At 43.4% G+C, this 23,911-nt stretch overlaps 1 protein-coding gene across 2 annotated transcripts in view; it reads left to right on the top strand.

The window, feature by feature from the left end:
* Positions 1-5,526: 5,526 nt before the first annotated feature.
* Positions 5,527-23,911, top strand: part of coro2ba (coronin, actin binding protein, 2Ba) — a 49,259-nt gene continuing 30,874 nt past the window's right edge. Inside the window, exon 1 of one of the 2 annotated variants that reach the window (XM_077228744.1) lies at positions 5,527-5,818. In XM_077228744.1, coding sequence (XP_077084859.1) covers positions 5,804-5,818 — 15 coding nt within the window. In that variant the 5' untranslated portion in view covers positions 5,527-5,803. The remainder of the gene's footprint in view (positions 5,819-23,911) is intronic. The other variant, XM_077228745.1, reaches the window with a different exon arrangement.

Genomic DNA, 23,911 nt, shown 5'->3' on the forward strand with positions numbered 1-23,911 from the left:
CTTAGGGAGCCTGTCATCTGCGAGTACTGTTAAAACGAGCCAATGCACATTGCATCTCACAATGTGTAATCTGCATCTCACACTCCGCCCCACGGCGCGGGTATAAATAAGGAAGTGGATGCACGCACCAGCTGTTTTATGCTGAGGAGCCGATCGGTGCCCGGAATCAGCGGTGGTCCAGCAATAGTGGCGACGGGACTACATCTCCATTCCCTCCTTCAGGTAACAAGGGTTACATACGTACCCGAGACGTTCCCTTTCAGTCGCTCACATTTGACGTAGTCAACGTGTCGACTGATTGAGATTACAATTAAAATGCCACTAGTGCTGCCACCTTCCAGTGCCCCTAGACAAAAAACTTCTGATCCCACCCCCCACATTATTTGAGGTGGAGATGGGACAGGGCTTAGGCCAGGGAAGTCACTGCTGTTGCACAAGACCACTGGGAAAGCGTCCTCTTTCGCTGGAAAGAAATACGCTGTGGAAGCCACATCCTGCCCATAGGGAGTTAACATGTGGTAACAGGTAACACATATGGACTGGGCGGATACCGGGCAGTACAACAAATGGAATGTGACTAGGGTGGCTCCAGCCTATAACAGGGGGGAGACTAAACCGGTCAGTCACCAGTGCATACCAGTGAAAGGCCTGGCTTCGGATGCTCCGCCATGTCTGTAGCTGAAGAGTATGGAGGAACTCGACAGGGTTCGGGTAAAGAGGAACTCACTGGAGCAAGAATTGCGCAAGTATCCAGTCCAGAGGAGGGGAACGGCGCAGCAAGCCGACATTTCGAATCAGGCTTACAGTGAAAACTTGCTTCATGGGAAGGGAGCCTACGGGAAGCAGCGGTTCGACACATAGGCAATTTTTCTAGCGAACATGATAGGTGTCGCCAAGCCCGCAACTCTAAAACATCTGTCAGCGAGGCACTCTGTGTCAACGCCTAGGCAGGAGCTATACTCTCTCTTTGGAGGAGCTCACTACCCAGGGGGGCACGTGCACCTTGGGATAACACACTAAGATGATGGCAACCACTATGCAGTGGGCCAACCTCTGCTTGGAAACTGCCTTCCCTTTCTGGTGGTCTCCGTAACAGACAAGAGCTGGTCTGAGGTCCTGAGGCTTTGCATTCTGTCCAGTTATAATCGCAAGGAACGGAAAGGGCAGAAAAAAGCCAGGGCTGGGTCTGCCTCCTCCGGGGAAGCACTTGCAGGCTCACCACCTGGTCCCCTTTTCAAGGGAGATGTAGGAACCTTGGGCACACATCCATGCCTGGGTTTTTTGGATATTGTGAGAGTTGGCCGGCCCGAATTCAAGGCAAGATTCGTCGAAGGTCCCCTACAAGTCAAGTCAAGTCATCCTCATTTATATAGCGCTTTTAACAATGTAGATTGTTTCAAAGCAGCTTTACAGAGATAAAGATATAATTTAAGGTAACAGAGATTGGTTTGGTTTTATAGTGGCTCTTGAAAAATGTTTTTTCCAGCTAAAGTTAGTTTTGATTGATTCACTTCCGTCTAAATGATCATTTGTTATTAAATTAGGGGCCGCTAAGACGACACAGTTCTCTCTAAACAGACTTTAAACGTGAACCTGTGATAGACGCTGATGGCGTTCACATGCGCATTAAGAATTGATTCTATAGTTATGTGCGTTTGAATATATGTGCGCAGGTTTGTAATTCCTTACAAACCATGCCTAAACAAACTACTTGTCTATAAATTTTGATGCAGAATTTTTATTTTATCTTATCCTAAGACAATGTTAGGAAGATTGTTCCCTACCATCTTGATAGAGGACAAACAAGCAGGAGAACTGTTCTTTTTTTTTTTTAAAACAGGTTTTTAACTCAGCTGCCTATAGTGGCTTAAGGGGAGGTCTCTGCAGTGCAGTAGCACCAGAGATAAGTCCCAAGAGGGTATAAAGGGGGCGCAAGGTGGTTTAATTTCCTTGTTCCCCTCAGGAAACTGGCGATCAAGTCCCCAAGGCTTTCCCCATGGATTTGTATTCACTGCATCATGATATGTGACAAATATAGAGGCAAAAAACATTTTAGAGGGTGGAAGGAGACAGCCCTCCTGAACCCATCTTACAGAAAAGAAAGCACAGAAGTGATCGAACACCTTCGGGGTCTCCTCTCGGAGAGAAGACTCAACTCAACGAACAGGTTCCACTCCAGGGCATAAGCACGCCTCGTTAGAGGGTGCTCTCTCAGAAGTGATGTGTCTACGACATGTTTGTGGTAGATCACGCAGAACCACCGCGGATGATCCTTCCGGGACCAGACATGGAGTTTCCAGAGGTCTGGACGCGGGTGCCATCATGCCCCGTCCCTGAGAATGTACTCAGAGGAATGAGTCAGGAAGGGGCTGTTGAGAGAAGCAAAAGTTCGGGGGAACTAAGTCCGGTTGGGCCAATAAGGGGCAACTAACAAGACCTGCTCCTTCTCTCTGACTTAGCACAGTGTTGTGCAAGAAGGCTCACTGGGGAAACGCATTTCTACGGAGGCCCTGCGGCCAGCTGTGAGCCAGTGTCTCTATGCCGAGGGTTGTCCGCTTGTACAGGGAGTAAAACAACTGACAATGGGACGAGTCCGAAGAGGCAACCAGATGTAACTGTGCGGCCCCGAAGTGGTCCCAGAACAGCTGGACCCCTGGGGATGGAGTCTCCACTGTCCCTGGGCCATAAGCTGTCATGAGGCCTTGTCGGTGGCACAATTCAGCAGGCCGAAAACCTGTGTGGAATGAAGCGACCTCAGATGCTCAGAGGTGGCGGGCGAGTTGCAACATGCGAGGTGTAGTTTTACAAATGTATTAAATGTTTTAATTTAGGTTACAATACAATAGTATATAAACTGAGAAAGTTTAGTAGACTGAATTTAGCATTTGAAGTATAAATGATGATATCAGAGTTATCAGCAGGAGATTCATTGCCAGTCCTGTTCTCTCTGTTGTAAGTTAAATGAGTCAGATTACTGAGACTCTCACCCTTTGTTCTAATGGCTCTAGGAGCCCCTGTCCCAGTCATTGAATAGTCCGACTGATTGGATTAGAATATTTACATTTGAATCACACTGTTATGCTGATGAAGATCAGGGTTTGGGAATTTCCGGTAACGTGCTGATTCCTGTATTTCATTTACATGCTTTGTTCAGATTGTCCCCATCTATATGTAAATCCCTCCCCCTTGAAAGGATATAACACTGTGCTGAGCTATTGAGTTCAGACTTGGGAATACTACAGTGATGCAACAGCAATAAAGAACCCTGCTTAAAACAATTCACCCAAGTCTCCTGGTCATAGCTTCTGAGTTGCCTATACTTTAGAAGAAAAAGTTCACAACAGAGGGAAGCGTAGTGCAACGGTCACAGTGTTTTTACAGACCAGTACAAGCTTGCTGAGCAGCGGTATCTCAAAGCAAAGTGTACTATCATAAACTTGAGGCAGTTGATGCCAGTGCAGTCGGAGGCCCACCCAGACGCGCGTTACTGCATGCCCGTTGTACGTGGCCCCTCAGTCGGTGTTTGGTGGACACTTGTTCTAGAGGTGGCTGGCCCGGAGAAACAAAGGTCTGATCATGGACAAGGTGTATTGTCATACGGAGCGTGCTGCTCTGCCACGGCCACCTCAGAACAGTGCTGAAGCAGTCATCATATGGAGGAAGCCATTGTGGCTGCGGCTGCATCTGCCATTTGCCCCAGGAGCCTCTGAAAAGGCTTCAGTGGGACCCTTTCTCACTTCTGAAAGCACCGACCAGACACATTCCTGCTGTGAGGCGTGTTAGACCGAGTCCAGCTCCTTACAGGAAAAAGAGATCCACAGCCAGGTATATTTCCAACATATGTTGTTTGCAAAAATGTACACCATTCAAAAGTTTGGGGTCAATCATATATTTTTTAAAGAAATTAATTATTTTATTTAGCAAAAACACATTAAATTGGTTAAAAGAGACAGTAAAGTATTTTAAAGTGTTACCAAAAAAATATATTTCAAATAAATGATGTTCTTTTAAACTTTCTATTAAGAATATTGGTAAAATGTATCATGGTTTCCACAAAAATATTAAGCAGCAGAATGGTTTTTAGCATAAGAAATGTTTCTTGAGCTCCAAATCAGCATATTAGACCGATTTTTGCAGGATCATTTGACACTGAAGACTGGAGCAATGATGCTGAAAATTCAGCTTTTCTATTGCATGAATAAATTAATTTTAAAATACAAAAAAATAAAACCTGAAACTTACAAAAAGAGTTTTTTGTTTAGTTTTTTCAATGAAAATTATGTAGTTATGGCATCTACCAAGAGGGGCTAACTGCTGAAAGTAACAAGTCAGACCCTAAATCCATGCAGGGTCTGACTTACTGTAAAAAGGGCCAGAAGTAAGTCATACAGGTTTGGAACAGGTTCTTTCCTGATTTCTTCAAGGGGATGGTCTATGGGCGAGTAAATGTATGTTTTTTTCCCAGATATTTCGATCTAATGAACAAAATAAGCTTGTGCAATTTACATATGAAAGCGAAAGGAGACAACGTAAAACGAAAAACTACGGAGAGCACCAGCTTTAGTTTCTGCTCTGAACGCTGCAAGACCACACCGAATGCTGTGAGTGTTAGAAATCAGGAATGGTTAGAGACCATTGTGCTTGGTATGTTTTTCATCTTCAAACCAAACTTGGGCTGACAAAGTTGAAATCCTATCTGGCTAGTTTGCTTTCCATAATGTTTACTCATTAGGTCAGTAGGCGAACTTTTGTGGTTGTTCGAACGCATTCGACCACATGGGCGAAAGCAATCCGGTCAAATACGTTTTGGACTACATCAGGAAGAGGTCGAAAGTGGACAAGCTTTACAGGGCCTGGGTGAACTATCCCTTAAAATGTGTTGTTCAATAAATGTAATCAGTGATGTAATATTTCTTAGGCCCACAAGAGGGTAGTAGAACATAAAAAAAGTTTTGCAGTTTATCATTTTTTTCTCAGTCGTGGATCTCTTGCAACAGTCATATAATATAGCCTCTTAAAATAGTTTTTCTAGCTCTTTATGCTTCTCTTTTTTTTTAAGTATGCATTTTAACTAAGCAATTAATATTTTTTCTAAATATATGCATCTCAACAACCTTAGAAACCATGTTCCACCAAAACACTAGTTTGTGCATTAATAAACCGACATTAATTAATATGGGTTTTCATCGGACAGTTTTCAAGATTTCAGTAATTTGTCTCATTCGTTCAGTCTCTGTCATTTTATTTGCTTTCTGAATTTTGATTAGCAGCCAAGTTACAACATTGTCATTGAAGTAGGCCAAGATACTATTAGAGAGAGAAAGGGAGAGAGTTTGAATATACAGTATGTTGTATACAGAGAGCTAATAAGATTATGACATGTAGAACAGGGTGATGCACTTGTGGACATCAATAATCTTCATTAGGGCATGCAGTAATCAGATTGACAGCCTGGTAGGAGAGAGAGAGAAAGAGAGAGAGAGAGAGAGAGAGAGGGGGGGGGGGGGGGGGGAGGGGAGGGGGGGGGTGAGTAGTAGTAACATGCTGATCTCACTTCACTGCAGTAAGGAGCATGGCTGCGGCAGCACTGATAGGCTCGGATACTCAGCGAGAGACAGCGACCAGACCCTCCCTCCCTCTCTCTTCTTCTCCTCTTCTTTCACAATCTCTCATGTCTCACTCTGCTGTCTTAGAGGCTGCAGACTGCACGCACTCAGTGAGTCCATCTCTTTCTCTCTCTCTGTCCTGCTGTCTAACTCAGCATTTCGGGAACAGCAGCTGACTCTTCTGCACTCTTCTCTGCATGACTGTCACAAAGGTAAGCGTGTGCTGGAGCTTGTGAGGCTGGGAGGGGCTGCTGGGTTTGGGCTTCACTGCAGTGGGATGTTCTGCTGAATCTGTGACTGTAGTGTGCTGCAGTGCCGGACAGGTGGTGTGTGTGTGTGTGTGTGTGTGTTTATGCAGGTGAATCTTATACCTGCAGGATTTGCTGTGCGGTACAAACTTCTATGTGCGTTTGTCCAACTTGATCCCTGTGTGTGTTTAATATGCGAGTGCCTGTCCCGCAGTAGGGCAGAGGGTCTTGGCTGAGGCGTGTTTGTGTTTGTGTGTGTGTGTGTGTGTGTGTGTTTAGCAGACTGATTACGAAGGGTAGCTCTTAATCCAGTGCTGTCCTGCATTAAGCCTGCGCTGTGCTTTTTTGCTGAGGATAGACTGAGCATGTCACAAACTACAGTACGCATGAGATAAAAAGAAGAAAAGAGTGAAGGACTAAGAAGAAAAGAAGGTGAAAAGGGATATAGGGTGAATTCAAGTGAAAAAAGGGACACTTTTTGGGATTGAGTCATGATGACATTTAAAAAGTAGCACAATTTAGCTGAATTCATCTTAGAAATATAAATGTGGATCAGGCTGTAGTAATTTGTCTTCATTGTGCATGTTTGAATGTGTGTCAAAATGTGTGTTTAAGTTTGATTTGCCTATGCCACTGGACTCTCACAGCTAAAATCCTGTCGTTGCTGTGCGTTTTGCTCTAATGGAGAAGGTTGAGATGTTGAGTAGGGGCTCGAGTGATGGATACTGAACAGAGCTAAATGACCTTGGAGTGTTTGTGTATGTGTGCTGACTGAGCAGAACAGCCCTCTGTGTCAGACAGTGAGAGACAGAGAACGATTCCACTCAAGAGTGTGTCTCCATATGTGAGAGGGAGTGCACATATATACTAGTGTTTGACCACACAGCTGTGTGGCAGGATATCCTCACAGACTCTTGGAACTGAAATGGTCACACACCCGGACTGTCATGAAGATGAACAATCTCTCACTGCAGGGCTATAAAACAGCTGGCTGCATGTCACTTCCTGTCACACAGTAAAATATTATAGTTAATAAATCCCTGTGGATGTTAATGTTAGAAACTACAGCCAAAAAAATGCCTTATATTCAAATAAATATTTTAATCAGTGAAAGGGGAAAGAGTGTACACATAAATGCCTCACACAATCTACAAAAGCTGGCTAGCACTAGTGGGCTAAATAATTACAAACATTATAGCACAAAAAATATATATATTTATTAGCACACAGAACGACACATAAATCATCATTATTTTTGTTAAATATTTGCCATTAGAAGAAAAGCTAGCAATGGACCTGAAAAATATCTTATTTTAAACAATAATCAGAAGTTGAAAATTCCTTTAAAAAGCCAAAATTGAATTGGCCTACCACCTGAAAGCCACTCCCTAATTGGACCCACTGGGTAAATTTCAAACCCAATATCAAGACACAGAGCCAGGCATATGTAAATGTGCTTCATGATCACCAAGTGTGCTGTGAGTGTATTTATGGGGATATTGTGAGAAGAGTCCTCATCTATGGTGTGTGTGGGTGGGTTTGCACATATGTGCATGACAGTGGGTCGAGGAAGGTAGGAAGCTTACAGGTGTGTTTATAAAGCTAAGAGAAGATTGTACATATAAATTGCACAGAAACACAATTGACAGGAGTGTTTGAGTGACTGAAAGGGCTCTGCGTGGGTAGGAAGACTGTAAAGTTGCAGGTGTAAGACATTATCATAACTGACCTCATGCACAGACTGGGTGTTTTTGGCAGAGGTGTGTGTGAGAGTGTGTGTGTGTGTGTGTGTGTGTGTGTGTGTGTGTGTGTGTGTGTGTGTGTGTGTGTGTGTGTGTGTGTGTGTGTGTGTGTGTGTGTACTATATACACACTATACGTATGTAGGCTATGTTACATACATTTGAGAGCTGCACGATTCTGGATAAATTGAGAATCACATTTTTTTTGTTCGAAATATAGATGATTCTCCCACGATTCTGAATAGAAAACTAAAATTAGACAGCAAAACAACAAGTAATTTGGTTCTGACAAAATGAATGATCCAATAACAAATAGATTTTTAACAGTCACTTGTTGCTACATTCTGCCGTAATTATGTACCGTAATTCATACAATCTTTATTTGAAAAGTCAGGTTACTTTCAAAAGGTGATCTGCTCTATTTTGATCACTACCATTGACATTACTGTTTATATCTGAACTATAAACTTTTACCAAGCACATTTGTGACATCTTGATTACTGTAACAAAATAAATAATGATACTGTGTGGTTGAAAAGATCACAGTGCGTAAAGCTGTTTCTTAAACATGACAACTGCTATCTCTGGGTCAGCAGCAGCACCAACTGGATGTTAGTTGAGATCGTACTTGTCAAAGGTTTAATAGACAGAGCCGAATCGCCATAGGAATATGATTGCGATCTTTTAACGATTAATTGTGCAGCTCTTAAGGCAGGGACACACCAAGCCGACGGTTGGATGTCGGGCAACGTGGGGCCATATTTGAGCATCGGTCGCCTTAGTTTTTTAGGTGTGTTCTGCTGCACTGTTGGCTCTATTCAGACACCATTGTTGTTGTTTTTTGGGCCAATTCAGCATGTTGAATCGGCTTCGGGCCGTCGTTGAGAGAACTCAGATTGGCTGTTCAGCTTAGCGACGGAGTCAGTGCACGACAATAAAAGAGAAAGTGATGACAGCGACCAAGGAAGACAGTACAGACAGAAGGCTGTTATAATTTTACATCATCTTAAGCCTGGTTCACACGGCAGGATAATTATTCCGATTTTAGCCCCGATTTACCCCTTCCGACAATCTTAAGGATGCTCCGATTATCGTAAAATAATCTGATCAGATATTCCTGCCGTGTGTGGTGTGTTAAGAGTGCTCTCGTCTGCTCGGAAGGACGTCGGGACCACTCCAATCTCAAATCGGGGATATCCAACATGTTGGATTTTTTTGGCCCGATTTCTCCTCGTGTGTGGTGTCCCCCGGGTACAAACGAGCACGCAGCCTGTGGACTGTGGCGTGTAGCCAATCAGAAAGCGAGGTGACGAGGCGCAGAGGAAGCACCGGGAAACAAAATCAAACCAGCCGGCGGCATGGCGCACCAGAAAGTCCGGTGGACGTCGGAGATGGATTCGGTTAAAAACAAAATACAAACTATCGCCACTGCATCCTCTTCCTTCTGCCATGATTGTTTACTCTGAAGTCACGTTTGATCTTGAGGGATTTCGTGAGATTTTCCGTCTGACCTGGGAATGCTCGGGAGTCAAATCGGTTTGTGTGTGATGTGTTGATTTTGCCGTGTGGCTGCGCACCACACACTTTACGACCAAAACTGTTAGACCTGTGATTTTTTAATCGCCGTGTGTGGGGTCTCTCAGGTTTGGAAAATCGTCCAACAATTTTAAAATTGTCCCGTGTGAACCAGGCTTTACCTGAGCATTCCAATGCATCAATATTTTTATAATAACATGAGCCTGGATCAGCATGATTGATATTCAAAATGGTAAGCAAGCGCTGCTTTGTTTACGATTTATCTGTAGTGCAGTCCTAGTTTCAGTTTTCCTTTTGAATGACGAAAATAGACAATCAAAACCTACTGATTTAGACAGATATTTACTAAGAAGGCTCAGAACGAACTTGCTAGTTGACAGTCGTCTTTAGTCCTTTTTGGTGTGTTCAAGCACAGCTTTTTGGCTGAGACGCAGCCATTGAAAGGATACAACAAAGTCGTCTTTCTCTCACTCACACTTTTGTTGCCGCTGGTTCGTTGATTTCGGCTTGGCGTGTCCTGGGTTTTATACACGTGTGAATTGTAGGATTAGCTTGTGTTGGTACCTCATAGATGTCAGGATATTACACACAGATAAAAAGTAGTGTACAATTGTAAAAGGTTCTAATATTTAATCGAATTCAAGAACTTCAGAATGCTGGTGCTAATTGCATTGTACATGTATTTTAGCAGTAATGATTTACAAGATTTATTAAATTAACAAATGTTGGAAATGATCATTTAGTTACATATAAGCAAAACTTCATAGTTTTAAACTTTCTTTTTACAAAAAAAACAACAATATTTTAATCCTACATACAGATTTTTGTCCAATCAAATGCTCTCTAGAGTGAAAAAGCCCCTCGCTCTAATGTTATCTTCAACAAATCGTGGTTCATGGCTGTGACATAACTAAAGCCTATTAACCTTTCTTTTTTTTTCTTTTTTTTAAGAAATGAGTCCTTCAATATATCCTGTCCGACCTTTCAAATCAATAGGAGAAAATCTCTATTAATCACAGTATCCCTTAGGACTATCTCTAAAGAATTCCAAACAAAATGTAAGCAAAGCATGTTAGTATAAATCACAAATAAGTAACTATCAGAGTAATGGCAGGCACAAAGTGTATTAGTACATGCTTGATTTGGACCCTGTTTTTTGTTCTATCCTCAAAGGGAATCTTATAATTTGGACTGAAGTTGCTGGCTATTATGCCCTATGCAGGCTGTGTGCACACACGCTGAGAAGAGTCACATTTGATCCAAATCCTTACAGCTAGCTTAGCAACCCAAACCTCCTGCTGGCCAATGTGCTTATACAGAAAACATCCAGTAATGAAAAAATGACTAAAATGTCCTGCATTTTTCTTCAACTTTTATATGAAGCCTGAGAAAGTGCTTGTCCATATTATGTGGTGAGAACTACTCAAACTCCACAGAGACTGAGAGTTTCACTGGGACTGTCGGTAGAAAAGGAAAGGAGATCATGTCATTTATAAATATCCTGCTCAGCTCCTGCAGAGGTAGAGACACTGGAAAGAGGATGTGCTTCCTGTGGTCCTGGACTGGTGAGTGAGTGAGTGCAGTAGGAGACACTATAGATAAACAGCAGCTCTGGGACATCAGTGTGTGATGTTCACACTATCTTGTTATTCCCATTGTCTGTCGTAGCTCTGTTGTCAATCCTACTCCAAGCCATAGAAACTGAGAAAATATAATTTTAAGCAACTTGCCTTGAGATATCTGTATCTTTTTGCAACTGCAATCCTAGATGCATAGACACACTTAGCAACTTCACTAACTGTCAAGAAAAATAAGTCTAGTCAAAATGTTAAAATATCTATGAAAACAGCACTTCAACTTCTGGCTCAATCAATGGCTTCAGTTTTGAAAACAGTCTTTATTATTGCAATCCCATTTTTGTGTCCCTATGTGTATACTATGTGTAAGAGGTCCACAGTGGAACATGGGACCAGAGAAGGAAATGCTACAGCCTACACAAATCAAACAGTGTGGGAGAGGGAACTAAAGCGTGACTGCATGATGAAGATAGGTCATATGCTTACACTCTCAAGATTTCAACACACTCCTCATAAAAGCACAGTCTTATGAAAATGGAGCTCATTATCTGTAATGCAGCAACACATTCCATGCAGTGATCCCACTGCACTGACCAATGACTCCTATAAATGTGCATGTCAAGATAATGAAGTGAACAGCAGTGTGCTGCGGAAAAAAAAGCTAAATCACACACTTTCTTTAACCCATGTTATATGACAGGCTATATGTTGCATTAAATAAATAGTCAATAGCTCTGTTCTGTAAATAGAGTTTGATTTTTGTTATCACTATGAAGAATAGGTACAATCCCAGTAATCATATTTACTCATTATATTTCCTTTTCACTCACTTAATTACTTATGTGTGGTAATTTCACACCTTGACCTCTATGAGTTCATCAAAACAAAGATTAGACTGCATATCAACATTGAATTTCACAATTTCAGATGGAGCTGCCATAATTAGTTTTTATATGCCAGTTGTCTTATAGCACTAGCTGTTAAAAATGTTATTAAATTCATTTTATGCAAAAAAATATATTTACCAGCAGAACTTGCATCCCATGGGTTCAACTGAACAAAATCTTCGCTGTTTGAAATTGGCACAAAATAGAAATGGAAATTGTAGCCACCAAGGAAGCCAGAGCTCTGCCAATAATTTCCATGACGTCTTTATCCATTAAATGTTTTTCCATCATAGTTAATGCATGTGGTCTTCTTACCTTGAGCAAGCATGTGTTTTTATGCAAATTATTGAACTTTAATATGCAATATTCTAAAAGTACATAAAAATGCATGGGTGGCATCCATGATCATTAGCAAGCCCATAGAGACTCGGCAGATAACAACTGGAATGCCTGTCGATCATAAATCCAACCCTAATCCCTTTCACATTTAGTAGCCTAAATATTATGGCTAATGTAATGCTCTCAGCTATTAATACGTGTGTAGGGCTGCAACTAACGATTATTTTGATAATCGATTAATCGGACGATTATTTTTTCGATTAATCGATTAATCGGATAGAAATTAAATTAGATTTTTTTTTTATTATAACTAAATAAAACCGTAAATCAGGGTATTTATGTGTAAAAGTGTACTTTAAAAAGTGCAAAAGCCACACATTGAGTTTTACTAATATCAATATTTGCATTGTTTTTAATGATAATTGCTGATGGCAAGTTGACAAACATGATTATTGTTAAAAAAATGATATCCAACATATGTTTTAACACATTTTTTGTTAAAACAGATTTACACAGACATGTTGTTCAGATGTGAATATCTGAACTAAAAACAAACTAAAAACATCTAAAATATATAATTCATTTAATTTTTATTTAAAATTAATTATATATAAGGAATATAAGGATAAAGAATATAATATATATTATATATATAATATATAAAAGAATATAATATAAGGATAAATTGATTAAATAAATATAGAAAGACTGAAAACAATTGTGTGAATGTAGAGCCGCAGTAGATCGCGTTTGAAAAACAATTAAAACTTAGTAGACAAATGCTATAAAAAGAGAACGGAATGGAGGTAACGTTACCCAGCAAGCTAACAGGCTTGAGTAAAGGACAGGAGAAATTATGCATTAGTGCACAAGCATTCGCTGAAAACCATTGAGTACAGTGACTAAAAAACAATATTTTACTGCTGCTGTTATTAACTGCCTTTGTATTTAGTGCTTCGCTTTGTAAAGACCGTTTTAATTTAACCTATTTCTGCGGTAGCGCTATTTTAATCCATCACTTACGTTGCGAGCGAACTGATTGCACAACCTGATGCTCGAGACAAAATACAGACATCCCGGAAGTCCCGGGAGTCTCCCGCATATTGATTGCGGCTCCCTGATGCCCGCGAATTAGTTCAAACCATAGATATCATATAGAGACTAGATGCCCTATTGGCCGCTGAGCACCGAGAAATGCGGCCGCCATCTTGAACCGGTCGTATTCCTAGTTTCGTTGCGTGGCAGCAGATAAGATGCCAGAGCATTGTGGAGCATTTTCCTGTTCTAATCGCCGGACCATCAAAAATAGGGCTTTTCACAAGTGAGTCTTAACATTACTGTACTATTGGTTGTATTTTGTGAATAGAATATTACCAGATAATCGAGAAGGAGCCAGGATATGTGCTATTACTGTACTGAAATCGTTGTGAAATGCTGTTTAACTTACTGCATCAGCCGGGGTTCACCCGGCATGGAGAGGTGGGGTAACGTTAACTGTTAAAGTAATAATTACAAGAGCTTCTAGGTTATAAGATAAGAATTCAACTGCCCTGTTGTATAGGTTATTTGTGTTTGCGCACATGATATCAGGAAGCAATGTAATACACGCATGACAGCGATGCGCAAATTGAGTTACCCCTCCAACTTCTAGTGTTATTGATAACCTATATCTTATCACACGCGATTTGGCTATTGATATTACAGAAGTCCTGTGGTAAAATTACATTATTAACTTACTCCATCTAACCTTGTAAAGTTAATCCGAATAGGGCTTTAGTCTCGACATTTTCCCCTCCCACATCCACATACAATAAAAAAGGTATAGGCTTAATGTTGTCCGAATTTAATTTTTACAAATTTCTGATGCAAACACGTTGAAAATCTTCTTCTCAATTTTTATAGAGATCGCTAAGACATGTGACCAACTGGGCGGCAACGTCATCAGAACGCAAAGAATTATGGGTATGTTTGGCCCGTTTACATGGGCTGGCATAGCAGGCTAGTGTTCTGGCATGAAAAAAAATATCAAGAAAACATTGTAGGACCATACCAGAAAACTCGTCCGTTCAAAAGTATGCTAATGTTTTAAGCACCACACTCCTCCCTCTCTCATCTATCTGCATGCAGTCACAATTCATGTCAAGATTACAATGCTGGAGTGTGTGTGTGTGTGTGTGCGTCCGCGAGAGAGAGAGGCGCGGGCGTGATCGAACTGTGTGTGTGTGTGTGTGTGTGTGTGTTTGTGAATGAGAGAGAGAGACGCGATCGAACAGTGGAAACATAAAAACATACTCCGTCATTTGGTTCATAAAGGTTATTCAAACTGCAAAGTTTTTACTTATATTCGTGTAATTTACACTCGCAATAAAACACAACATTGTGCTTTTGTCACAGTCTAAACTCTTGTCAAACTGTAACCTACAACTGTCACCCAACCAAACACACAGTTTTTAAAGCAACATATTTATCCAACCCCATTTCAAAACAGTCTGTGGGTTACATCTTTTGGACATTAATCATATCGCATTGGTTTTCATTTCTTGTCTTCAGAGCAGTTACATATTCTACATTGATTAAAAAAGAAAATCAAATGTGCTTTTAATGGTAGTATTATTTTATACGAAAATCTATTATTTACCATTCAGATGAGAATAAAGTCAGGGTTAATTAAAATTAAGGAAAACAAATATATTGATCCGTTCTTAAAGGATAATTCAGATATTTAGCACTTTGAGTCTATTTTCTAGTTAGTTTTGGATGAACTAAGTTAGAGTGGTGTGTAGAATTGGGTACGATAATCCTGTCTCGACTTTTTGAATCTTTCAGAATCGCCTCTGACCGCTTCAGAGTGAGTGTCTACGAGCATACACAAACATGTCCTTAAAACAACCCTTAATGTTCGTTTTCAAAACTGTGCAAGAAGGACTATTGCAGTTTATAACACAGCAGATAGACGGCATCTTGAACACTGCGTTCTTCCCTCCATGCAATCAAGTCCGGCGCCTACTTCTGTTTGTGCCGCGGATTCCCAAAATGCTTTGCGTTCACCACTGGTAATACGTCACGATGACGTCACATTAGCAATCTCTATTACATGTGGCTGCGTTCGGTGGATTCGGTGGCTGCGTTCTGTGTGTGAAAGTGTGTGTGTGTGTGTGTGTGTGTGTGTGTGTGTGTGTGTGTGTGTGTGTGTGTGTGTGTGTGTGTGTGTGTGTGTGTGTGTGTGTGTGTGAGAGAGAGAGAGAGAAAGATAGAGAGAGAGATAGAGAGAGAGAGTGTGTGTGTCTGTTCGTGTTTGTTTGTGTGTCTGTTCGTGTGTATGTGCGTGTCACAAATCATAAATTGTTTCTTCAACTTATTAAAATATCTTACTTTACTGCAACTATCTGTTTCTGCTTCTTTATTATATTTATAGTGTGTGATTTATAAAATACATTATATCCTTCATCACACATAATGTGTCTGGTCACTTTATATCTTATATCAGAATATTATATTACTGTTAAGCCTACTATGGATATTAAAATACGCCGAACCATGTGTCCTGTATCATAGCTACATGAATGACCTTTGCAGCAAAAAAAAACGCGTGAAAATCAGTTCAGTATTCAGTGAGATATGATTAATTTAATGCGCTGATAGCTCATTTCACCTGACATTCAGATTACACTGAGCGGAGCGGGTGACCGGTTTAAGATGGCGGCTCCAATTCTCGTCCGTGCCAATAGGCAGTAGCGGTCGATAGGGCGTCTACCTATATGATGTCTATGGTTCAAACTATCGAAATCTAGAGCGCGCAAGCAAGAGCGCGCATGCGAGACAGAAGAGACTGCTCCAAACCGTGTAGCGCGCGCCCTCGGCAGAGCGCCTGAGGGAGAGAGACCTTGCGTGTGTGTGCGTACCAGTAAACGCTCCCCGTGACGTAAGCAGACCAACTAATCGATAATGACATTCGTTGACAACGATTTTCATAATCGATTATAATCGATTTTATCGATTAGTTGTTGCAGCCCTATACGTGTGTAATACTTTTAACTCTGTTTAACAAATTTTCTCTTGTTTAAATCCATTTCACATATTCTCTTTTCTCGCCCGAAATTAGCACAGAAATTGTGAAAAAACTATATAGCCAAAAAGGGAAAAAAGATAGCAATTGCCTGAGCCTGGTCATATAAAAAAAGAAAGCACAATGGGAAAATTATGAAAATATTTTTGATACTTCAGGCTGAAGTAAACAATACCTACAAGTTGTCTGAGGTTATTGCCGCAAAAGGAAAAAGAGAGCAGCTTTCTTTGTGAGCAGAGAGAAAGAGAGAGGTCAGCTGAGCGCTGTGAAGGTTCGCATTCCTTCCCAGCATTCTCTGGCCCTAAGCAGTGTTTTTTGAAGTGATATGCCAAAAACTCAAGCCTTTTATTTTCTTAGAAAATGCATCAGTGAGAAAGTGCAATGGTGTGTGTGTGTGTGTGTGTGTGTGTGTGTGTGTGTGTGTGTGTGTGTGTGTGTGTGTGTGTGTGTGTGTGTGTGTGTGTGTGTGTGTGTGTGTGTGTGTAAGAGCAATGTCAGGAACACTTTTACAGCAGCATGGACTAGCTATTCCAGTGAGAGTGATCAATATTAATATAAACACCATTCAGAACATGACACCATACGATCAAATATATATTAAATTCAGTTCTACACAACTCTATACACTTTATGGCAATAAGGCCAACAAAAACCATCTTGGAAGGAGAAATTCAAAGCGGAAAATATGGTCTGGATAGAGAGCAAGCTTGGAATGAGAAATGCATTATGTCTTACAGGCCTTAGGCCCCATCCACACTACTACGTTTTAGTTTAGAAATGGAGACATTTTGCTACGTTTGCACCTCCCGTCCAGACTAAAACAACAAAAACGAAGACCTAAAACGGTGAAGTTTAGAAACGATGATGCAGAGGCTCACGCTCGGCTCTCTGATTGGGTGTCATACAACGGAAGAAAACGTCTCGGGTTGTGACTATAACCCTTGTTCCCTGAGAAGGGAACGAGACACTGGGTCGTTGAAAACGACTCTTTGGGGACGCTCCCTTAGCGTGCGCCTCTGAAGTATGAAAACTAATCCAATCCTGATTGGTGTTGCGTCGTGACGTAACATGTGACGGCATTACCGGATGTATAAAAGAGACGCCGACACACACACACACTAGCCTCGCGATAAAGCAAGATGCTCTAAGGCCTCTAGGGGCGTGGCGTTCCCTTCTCAGGGAACAAGGGTTATAGTCATAACCTGAGACGTTCCCTTTCGAGGGAACTCGCACTGCGTCGTTGAAAACGACTCTTTGGGGAACGAATGCCCACTAGGCCACGCACCGAAATAGGGCTGCCCTGGAGTGAAACTGATTCAGGCACTCAGCTAGGACGAGAGCACATGTGCGCCAGGCGTACTAGGGAGGTGCAGAATATAAAACCTAAAGAAAGTGTGCGGGGTAGCCCAACCGGCTGCCTCACAGATCTCCTGGAGGGGAACTCCCGAGAGGAGGGCCCTAGAGGATGCCATGCCTCTAGTCGAATGAGCCCTTATGGCCAGAGGTGAAGGCAAATTGCGCACCTCATAAGCCGAGGCAATAGCCTGAACAATCCAATTACTAATAGTTTGCTTGGATGCCGGGAGCCCTCTCCTAGGTGAACCAAAACACACTAACAGTTGGTCCGACCTCCTCCAAGAAGAGGACCTCTCGAGGTAAATACTCAAAGGTCTGACGGGGAAGAGCCGACCCATGAGGTGGAGGATGGAATGCCTGTATTGTATTGTAGACCTAGCCGTATTAGCAGACACTTTAGGCACATAGCCCGGTCTCGGGTGCAAAAAGGCCTTAACCCTGCCAGGGGCAAGATCTCCCACCCTCTTAAGAGAGGTGATGGCTAAGAGAAAGACCAATTTGTATGTAAGATCTTAAGGCGAAGCCGACTGAAGAGGTTCGAAGGGGGCCAGGGATAACCCTTCCAGAACCACTGCCAGGTCCCAGGCAGGAACCCAGGACCTGGTTGTCGGTCTCATCCTCCAAGTACCACGGAGAAAACGAATGACCAGCTGGTGCCTCCCCAGAGGCCCATCACTTAATGGCGCGTGGAAAGCCGCAATGGCAGCCGCAGAGAAACAATCTTGAAGAAACTCCAGAACTGAAGCCACCGGGCAGTTAACTGGGTCTAAATCATGTTCTCTACACCAAGTGATAAATACATTCCACTTGAGGCCATATAATCTCCTAGTAGACGGAGTATGGTTTCAACCCCCCCGGCTGATAGACCAGCATTTAGGTACTGAACCCCCTCAGAGGCCAGACCCACAGTTTCCACAGCTTTGGGTGAGGGTGGAAAATTGTGCCCTCCGCCTGAGACAACAGATCCCTCCTCAGAGGAATCTGCCATGGCGGAGCTATCAGGAGTGAAATTATGTATGAAAACCATACTCAGGTCGGCCACACAACCAGAAGTACACTGATGCCCTCCTGACGGACCCTCTCCAGGACTCCCGGAAGCAGAGCGATCGGGGGAAATGCGTACAGGCGAAGCCTCGGCCAGGCCTGTACCATGGTATCCAACCCCAGTGGGGCTGGATGTGAGAGGGAAAACCAAAGTGGGCAGTGGGACGTCTCTCGAGATGCGAATAGATCCACTTCCATGGGTCCAAACCTCTCCCATATCAACTTCACAACATCTGGATGAAGTCTCCATTCCCCGGGCCTCAGCCCCCGCCCCGATTGGATATCTGCTCCCTGATTCTGAACCCCCGGAATATACATTGCTCTGATAGACAGTATTTTCCCTTGGGACCAAAGAATAACCTGATGCGCTAGTCTGCACAGAGGGCGCAATCTGAGTCCCCCTTGTCGGTTCAGATAAGCTACCACTGATGTGTCCGATCGAACTAGGACATGGTAACCCTTGATGTCTGGAAGGAAGCTCCTCAGAGCCCTGAACACAGCCAACATCTCTAGACAATTTATGTGCGAAAAATGAAGATGGTCCTGCCACAGACCCCTGGGAAAGCGGCCGTCCATGACCGCGCCCCAGCCAGTGAGGGAGGCGTCTATCAAAACGGTTTTCCGGCGACATGACGCTCCTAACACTGGCCCTTGGGACAGGAACCAAGGTTTCTTCCATATTATTAGAGAATAAAAGGCATCTGCGCGTTACTCGGATAATATGAAATGGATTCCCCTTGGGGGAAAACCCCTTGGCTTTCAGCCACCCCTGAAGGGGCCTCATGTGTAGAAGGCCCAAAGGTAAAATGTTGGATGCTGCTGCCATGAGGCCCAGCAGTCTTTGAAATTGCTTTACAGTGATGGCCGGGCCTAGCTTTAACTTGGACACCATCGCCAGAATGAACTCGATACGCGCAGGAGACATGCGTGCCTGCATTGTAGTCGAGTTCCACACCACGGCCAGAAAGGTTGTAAAACTGGGACGGTTCTAACACACTCTTCTTTGTGTTGAGTCTCAACCCCAATTTTTGAATGTGGCCAAGGACGACATCTCGATGCCGAACTGCCATTTCTCGAGACTGGGCCAGAATGAGCCAGTCGTCGATATAATTCAGTATGCGGGATGCCCTGAAGTCTTAGTGGAGTAAGTGCTGCATCCATACATTTGGTGAATGTGCGGGTAGAGAGTGCTAGGCCGAACGGAAGAACCCGATATTGGTAAGCTTCGCCCCCGAAAGCGAACCTCAGGAACCTCCTGTGACATGGAAGGATGGATACATGAAAATAGGCGTCTTTTAGATCTAATGTGACAAACCAGTCCTCGGATCTGATTTGACTCACGATGACAGGAATAGTAAGCATTTTGAACCTGAACTTCCTCAGAGACCGGTTCAAAACCCTGAGATCTAGAATTGGCCTCAACCCTCCATCCTTCTTTGGAACTATAAAGTACCAGCTGTAAAATCCGGACTCCCTGTCTGAATGAGGAACACGTTCTATGGCCTCATTTAGCAGCAGAGATTGCACTTCTTGTTCCATCAACTGAGGCTGCTCTGGAACCACTGTAGTCTGCACCACCCGAGAAAATTTGGGGGGGCGGTGCCCGAACTGCATTCTGTACCCTGACTTTATTATGTGCAGGACCCATGCAGATATGTTGGGAAGATGATACCATGCCTCTACTAAATCTACTAAGGGAACCAGCCTCTCGAGACTGGCCTCTGGTGTTTTTCAAGCACCCTTCTCGACCCCCTGAAGCGGAAGACCGGCAGGCTGTAGTCGATACGGTTTTCGTTACCATAACTGATGCTTGTTTTTTATTCTTTAAGAAAAACGAAGCGGAGTGTGTTCGCTGGAAGATGATGCGGCCCGAAGGGTCACCGACGGAGGGCAACTCACATCGTTTCCCTGAGGGCTCGGCTGCGAGAACAACCTCGGTTGCTCTGCAACGGAGGGGGCAGCCCCTTGGAGTCCCACCACCCTGGAAGCCCACCTAGCCTGAAGGACGTCCCTCAGATCGCCCCTCTGGCTGGAGGGCTTCTGCTGGGAGCGTTTCCTCTGTTGTCAAGCTCCCGGAGGAGGGGCTCTAGAGGAAACGCTCTCCCTTTGCTCCGCGCGGTTTGAGGAGCTGGCTGATGGCTGGGGCTGATCTCCTTCCCCCACCCTACTTGATTTGGACTTAGATTTACGGGGGAGGAACTGCTGGAACGCCGCAGATTGCTTCTACGCCTCCTGAAACCTGTCGAGGACCGATGTAACGGCGTCGCCGAACAGGCCAGAAGGAGAGAGCGGCGCATCCAGCAAAACAGATTTGTCCTTCTCTTTTAACCTAGACAAATTCAGCCACAGATGCCTCTCCGTGGCCACCATAGCTGCCATAGAGCGGCCAATGGCGCGGGCCGTCTCTTTAGTGGCCCGGAGAGACAAATCTGTGGCCTTACGCCACTCCGCGATATCCTCTGGAGTTGGCCCCTCCCCCTCGTCCAAATCTGTCAGGAGGTCGGCCTGGTATGCCTGCAAAATAGCTATAGAGTGCAGACATGAACCAGCCCGACCTGCCGCCATGTAAACCCTGCCTATTAAAGCAGATGTATCTCTGCAGGGCTTACTAGCGTCGAGGTTTTAAGGGAAGATGCCGCCTCAGGAGAGAGGTATCCAGCTAACGCCTCTTCTACTTTAGGCATCCTCCCATAACCAATATCCCGTGCCCCCAAAACATTGCTATAATCCACCACAGATGGATTGGAGACACGGGACGAATGCAGTTTATCCCACGATCTCGAGATCTCTTTGTGGAGATTGGGGGAAAAACGGCAAACCCCGGCGCTGAGGCTGTGACCTGTGCCGCAGGAAACGCTTGTCTAATTTGCTTTTGACTTGCGTTCCCTGCTCATCTTGTGGCCAGCTGATGTTAAGTCTGGCCACGGCACGAGTCACAACCTCCACCAGCTCCTCATATGCTTGGCCGTGAACTGGCGCGCCTAACTCACGGTCATCCCCTCGATGCTGAGCACATCTACCTCCTCGGAAGCAGAGAGCTCAAGCATTGGGACCTGGTCGTGGGCAGAAGAAGCCGCGACGCGGGCTTCTGCACCACTCACAGGGGCTTCGGGATCCTCCGATGAAGAATGAGAAAGTGCCGGAGCAGTCTCATTCTCATCTGCAAGTTCCCGGTGCGAACCCCACGATCTGAGTCGCCGCGCCGCCTCAACAGACGCGGGACCAGAACCGCGGGGAACGCGAGCCTGACCGTGCTCATCAAAGCACGCCAGCCGGGAGCGCAGCACTCTCATGGGTAGTGCTTCACAGTCTGCACAGTCTCTCCCTTGAGAGCTGCCTGGGCGTGCTGCGCTCCCAAACAGTTCACACACAAAACATGCGTGTCCCCATCCGTAATGAAACTTGGACATCCGGTAATGCCGTCACATGTTACGTCACGATGCAACACCAATCAGGATTGGATTAGTTTCATTCATACTTCAGAGGCGCACGCTAAGGGAGCGTCCCCAAAGAGTCTTTTCAACGACGCAGTGCGAGTTCCCTCGAAAGGGAACATACAACATCAGCCTGGACTACCAGTTACGTTAGTCCAAGTAAATTATGCATTTTACAATGCTATAACTGCCTACATGCGCCAGAAGCAAGCTATTATTCGAGCGATCTATGACAATTCCCATGTGCAGCGGCGGTATCGACCGTACATGGAGCGTCGGTTTTGGGTTAAGCCGGGAAGAATCAGCGTATGGTGGGATAATTTTATCAATGAAGTTTTGGTTCCTGAGGAATGGTGCGAAAACTTTCGAAAGTCCAGATACTTATCAACCTCAGCGAAATCTGAGTAATAGTCAATCTGATTCCTGTTTACACCGGCATGCGCACGCCCAGTGTAGGTGAATGGTCACGTGATCCACGTTTTCAGTCATTTTAATGTGGACGGAGATCAATTCTAATACGCAGCTAAAACACTGGTGTAGACGGAGATCGTATTCGTTTGAATTCTCCGTTTCTAAACTAAAACGTAGTTGTGTGGATGGGGCCTTAGGTAGAAACTGAGTGTTGTGAAAAGCGATTTAAAGAAGCAGGGATCAAAACCCATGTGAGCCTGGACTTATGGGCAGCAAAGACTTCCTTCAGGCAGTTTTCTAATCACTCAGCTCTGCCTCTAGCCTCCAATTAATCGAACTTCACAAAACCGAAACAAATCCCACACAACAAAACAGAGCAGGAGGATTCAAAGAAAGAGACCGGTAAAAAGACATAAGAGAAGATGCAAGAGTGAGAAACAAAAAGAAGCATGATGGAGACATTAGAGAGAAATAATGTTTTAAGAGCGAGGCAATGTTGTGGACTTTTTCAGAGAAAAACAACAAAAGTGTGGCACCGCTTGACAGGACCCGAGACCTGAACAGACAGATTGAGGCCCACTGACACAGATTTTCAGCTCAACCACTCCAACTGTTTATTGCATCTTTTTGCAGAGCTTGACTATGGCTACAAATGTTACATGCTACTATTTATCATCCATCAGATCCATCCATGATCCATCCATGAGACCAAAATGGGTCACATGAAGTAGGTCATAAAGGACAAATGCATACATGCGTGCCTTTGTGCAGAAACAGAAATCTGTCAATAAAGAAAATTGATTTCTTCAAAACAATCAGATCAGGGAATGTAATTGCACTAGATCTTTAAAAATCATTTGGAGCGGTGACATTGTAATAATATTTTATTATCATTATCAATAGTATTTTTGATCAAACAAATGCAGCCTTTCTTAGCATAAGTAAATTAATTCAAAAATATTTAAAAATCTTACTGCCCCCTAAGGTAATTGCCTCAAAACAATCTTGCACCAGAACTACTTCAGAAGTGACAATGACATAATTTTTAAATGTCATTCCGTTAACATTCTAATTTATTTTAAATTTCACACTAGTGCGTGTAATAGATTTCACAGAAATTATTGTTATTGTCCTTGAATGCAACCTTAATGATGCCACCTTCACTGATGTTTTTGCTTATCATCTTGCTCAGCCTCTCATACAGCTGTTTTATATTTGACACTACCCTGAGCACATTTCAGAGCACACCTTGCAAAAGCTAATTTTAGCTCAGAGTGCTGTGCTGGCAATCACACTGAAACAGAATCCTGCCTGCAATGAGAAACAGTCAGAAGAGATTAGCCAAGCAGGAAAACGACAGGCTAATACGACATTGTCATGTCACTGTGGAAGGTCACAGTGCTCATCAGTAGCTGGGTAACACTATTACAGGATGCCAGCATCTGAGGTCTGGCTGTTGTTGTGTTGTCATACGCTTTGTTGTTTCAGCTTTGTAGGTCGTAAGGAAATATAAAAAAAATAGTGAAGGTAGAATACAGTCAAATAGAAATATGAGTATTATAACAACACTAAGAATGTTTAGAACTTATTCACAGAATGTTTTTCTGTAAAACTACATGCAATCAAACAATTTGACATTGACAGTCTACTAAGAAAGAATGTGTCA

This window comes from Siphateles boraxobius, unplaced genomic scaffold, assembly GCF_051911475.1.
Source record: "Siphateles boraxobius isolate OS27281-9 unplaced genomic scaffold, OSU_SipBor_1 130, whole genome shotgun sequence".
Classification (NCBI taxonomy): Eukaryota; Metazoa; Chordata; class Actinopteri; order Cypriniformes; family Leuciscidae; genus Siphateles; species Siphateles boraxobius.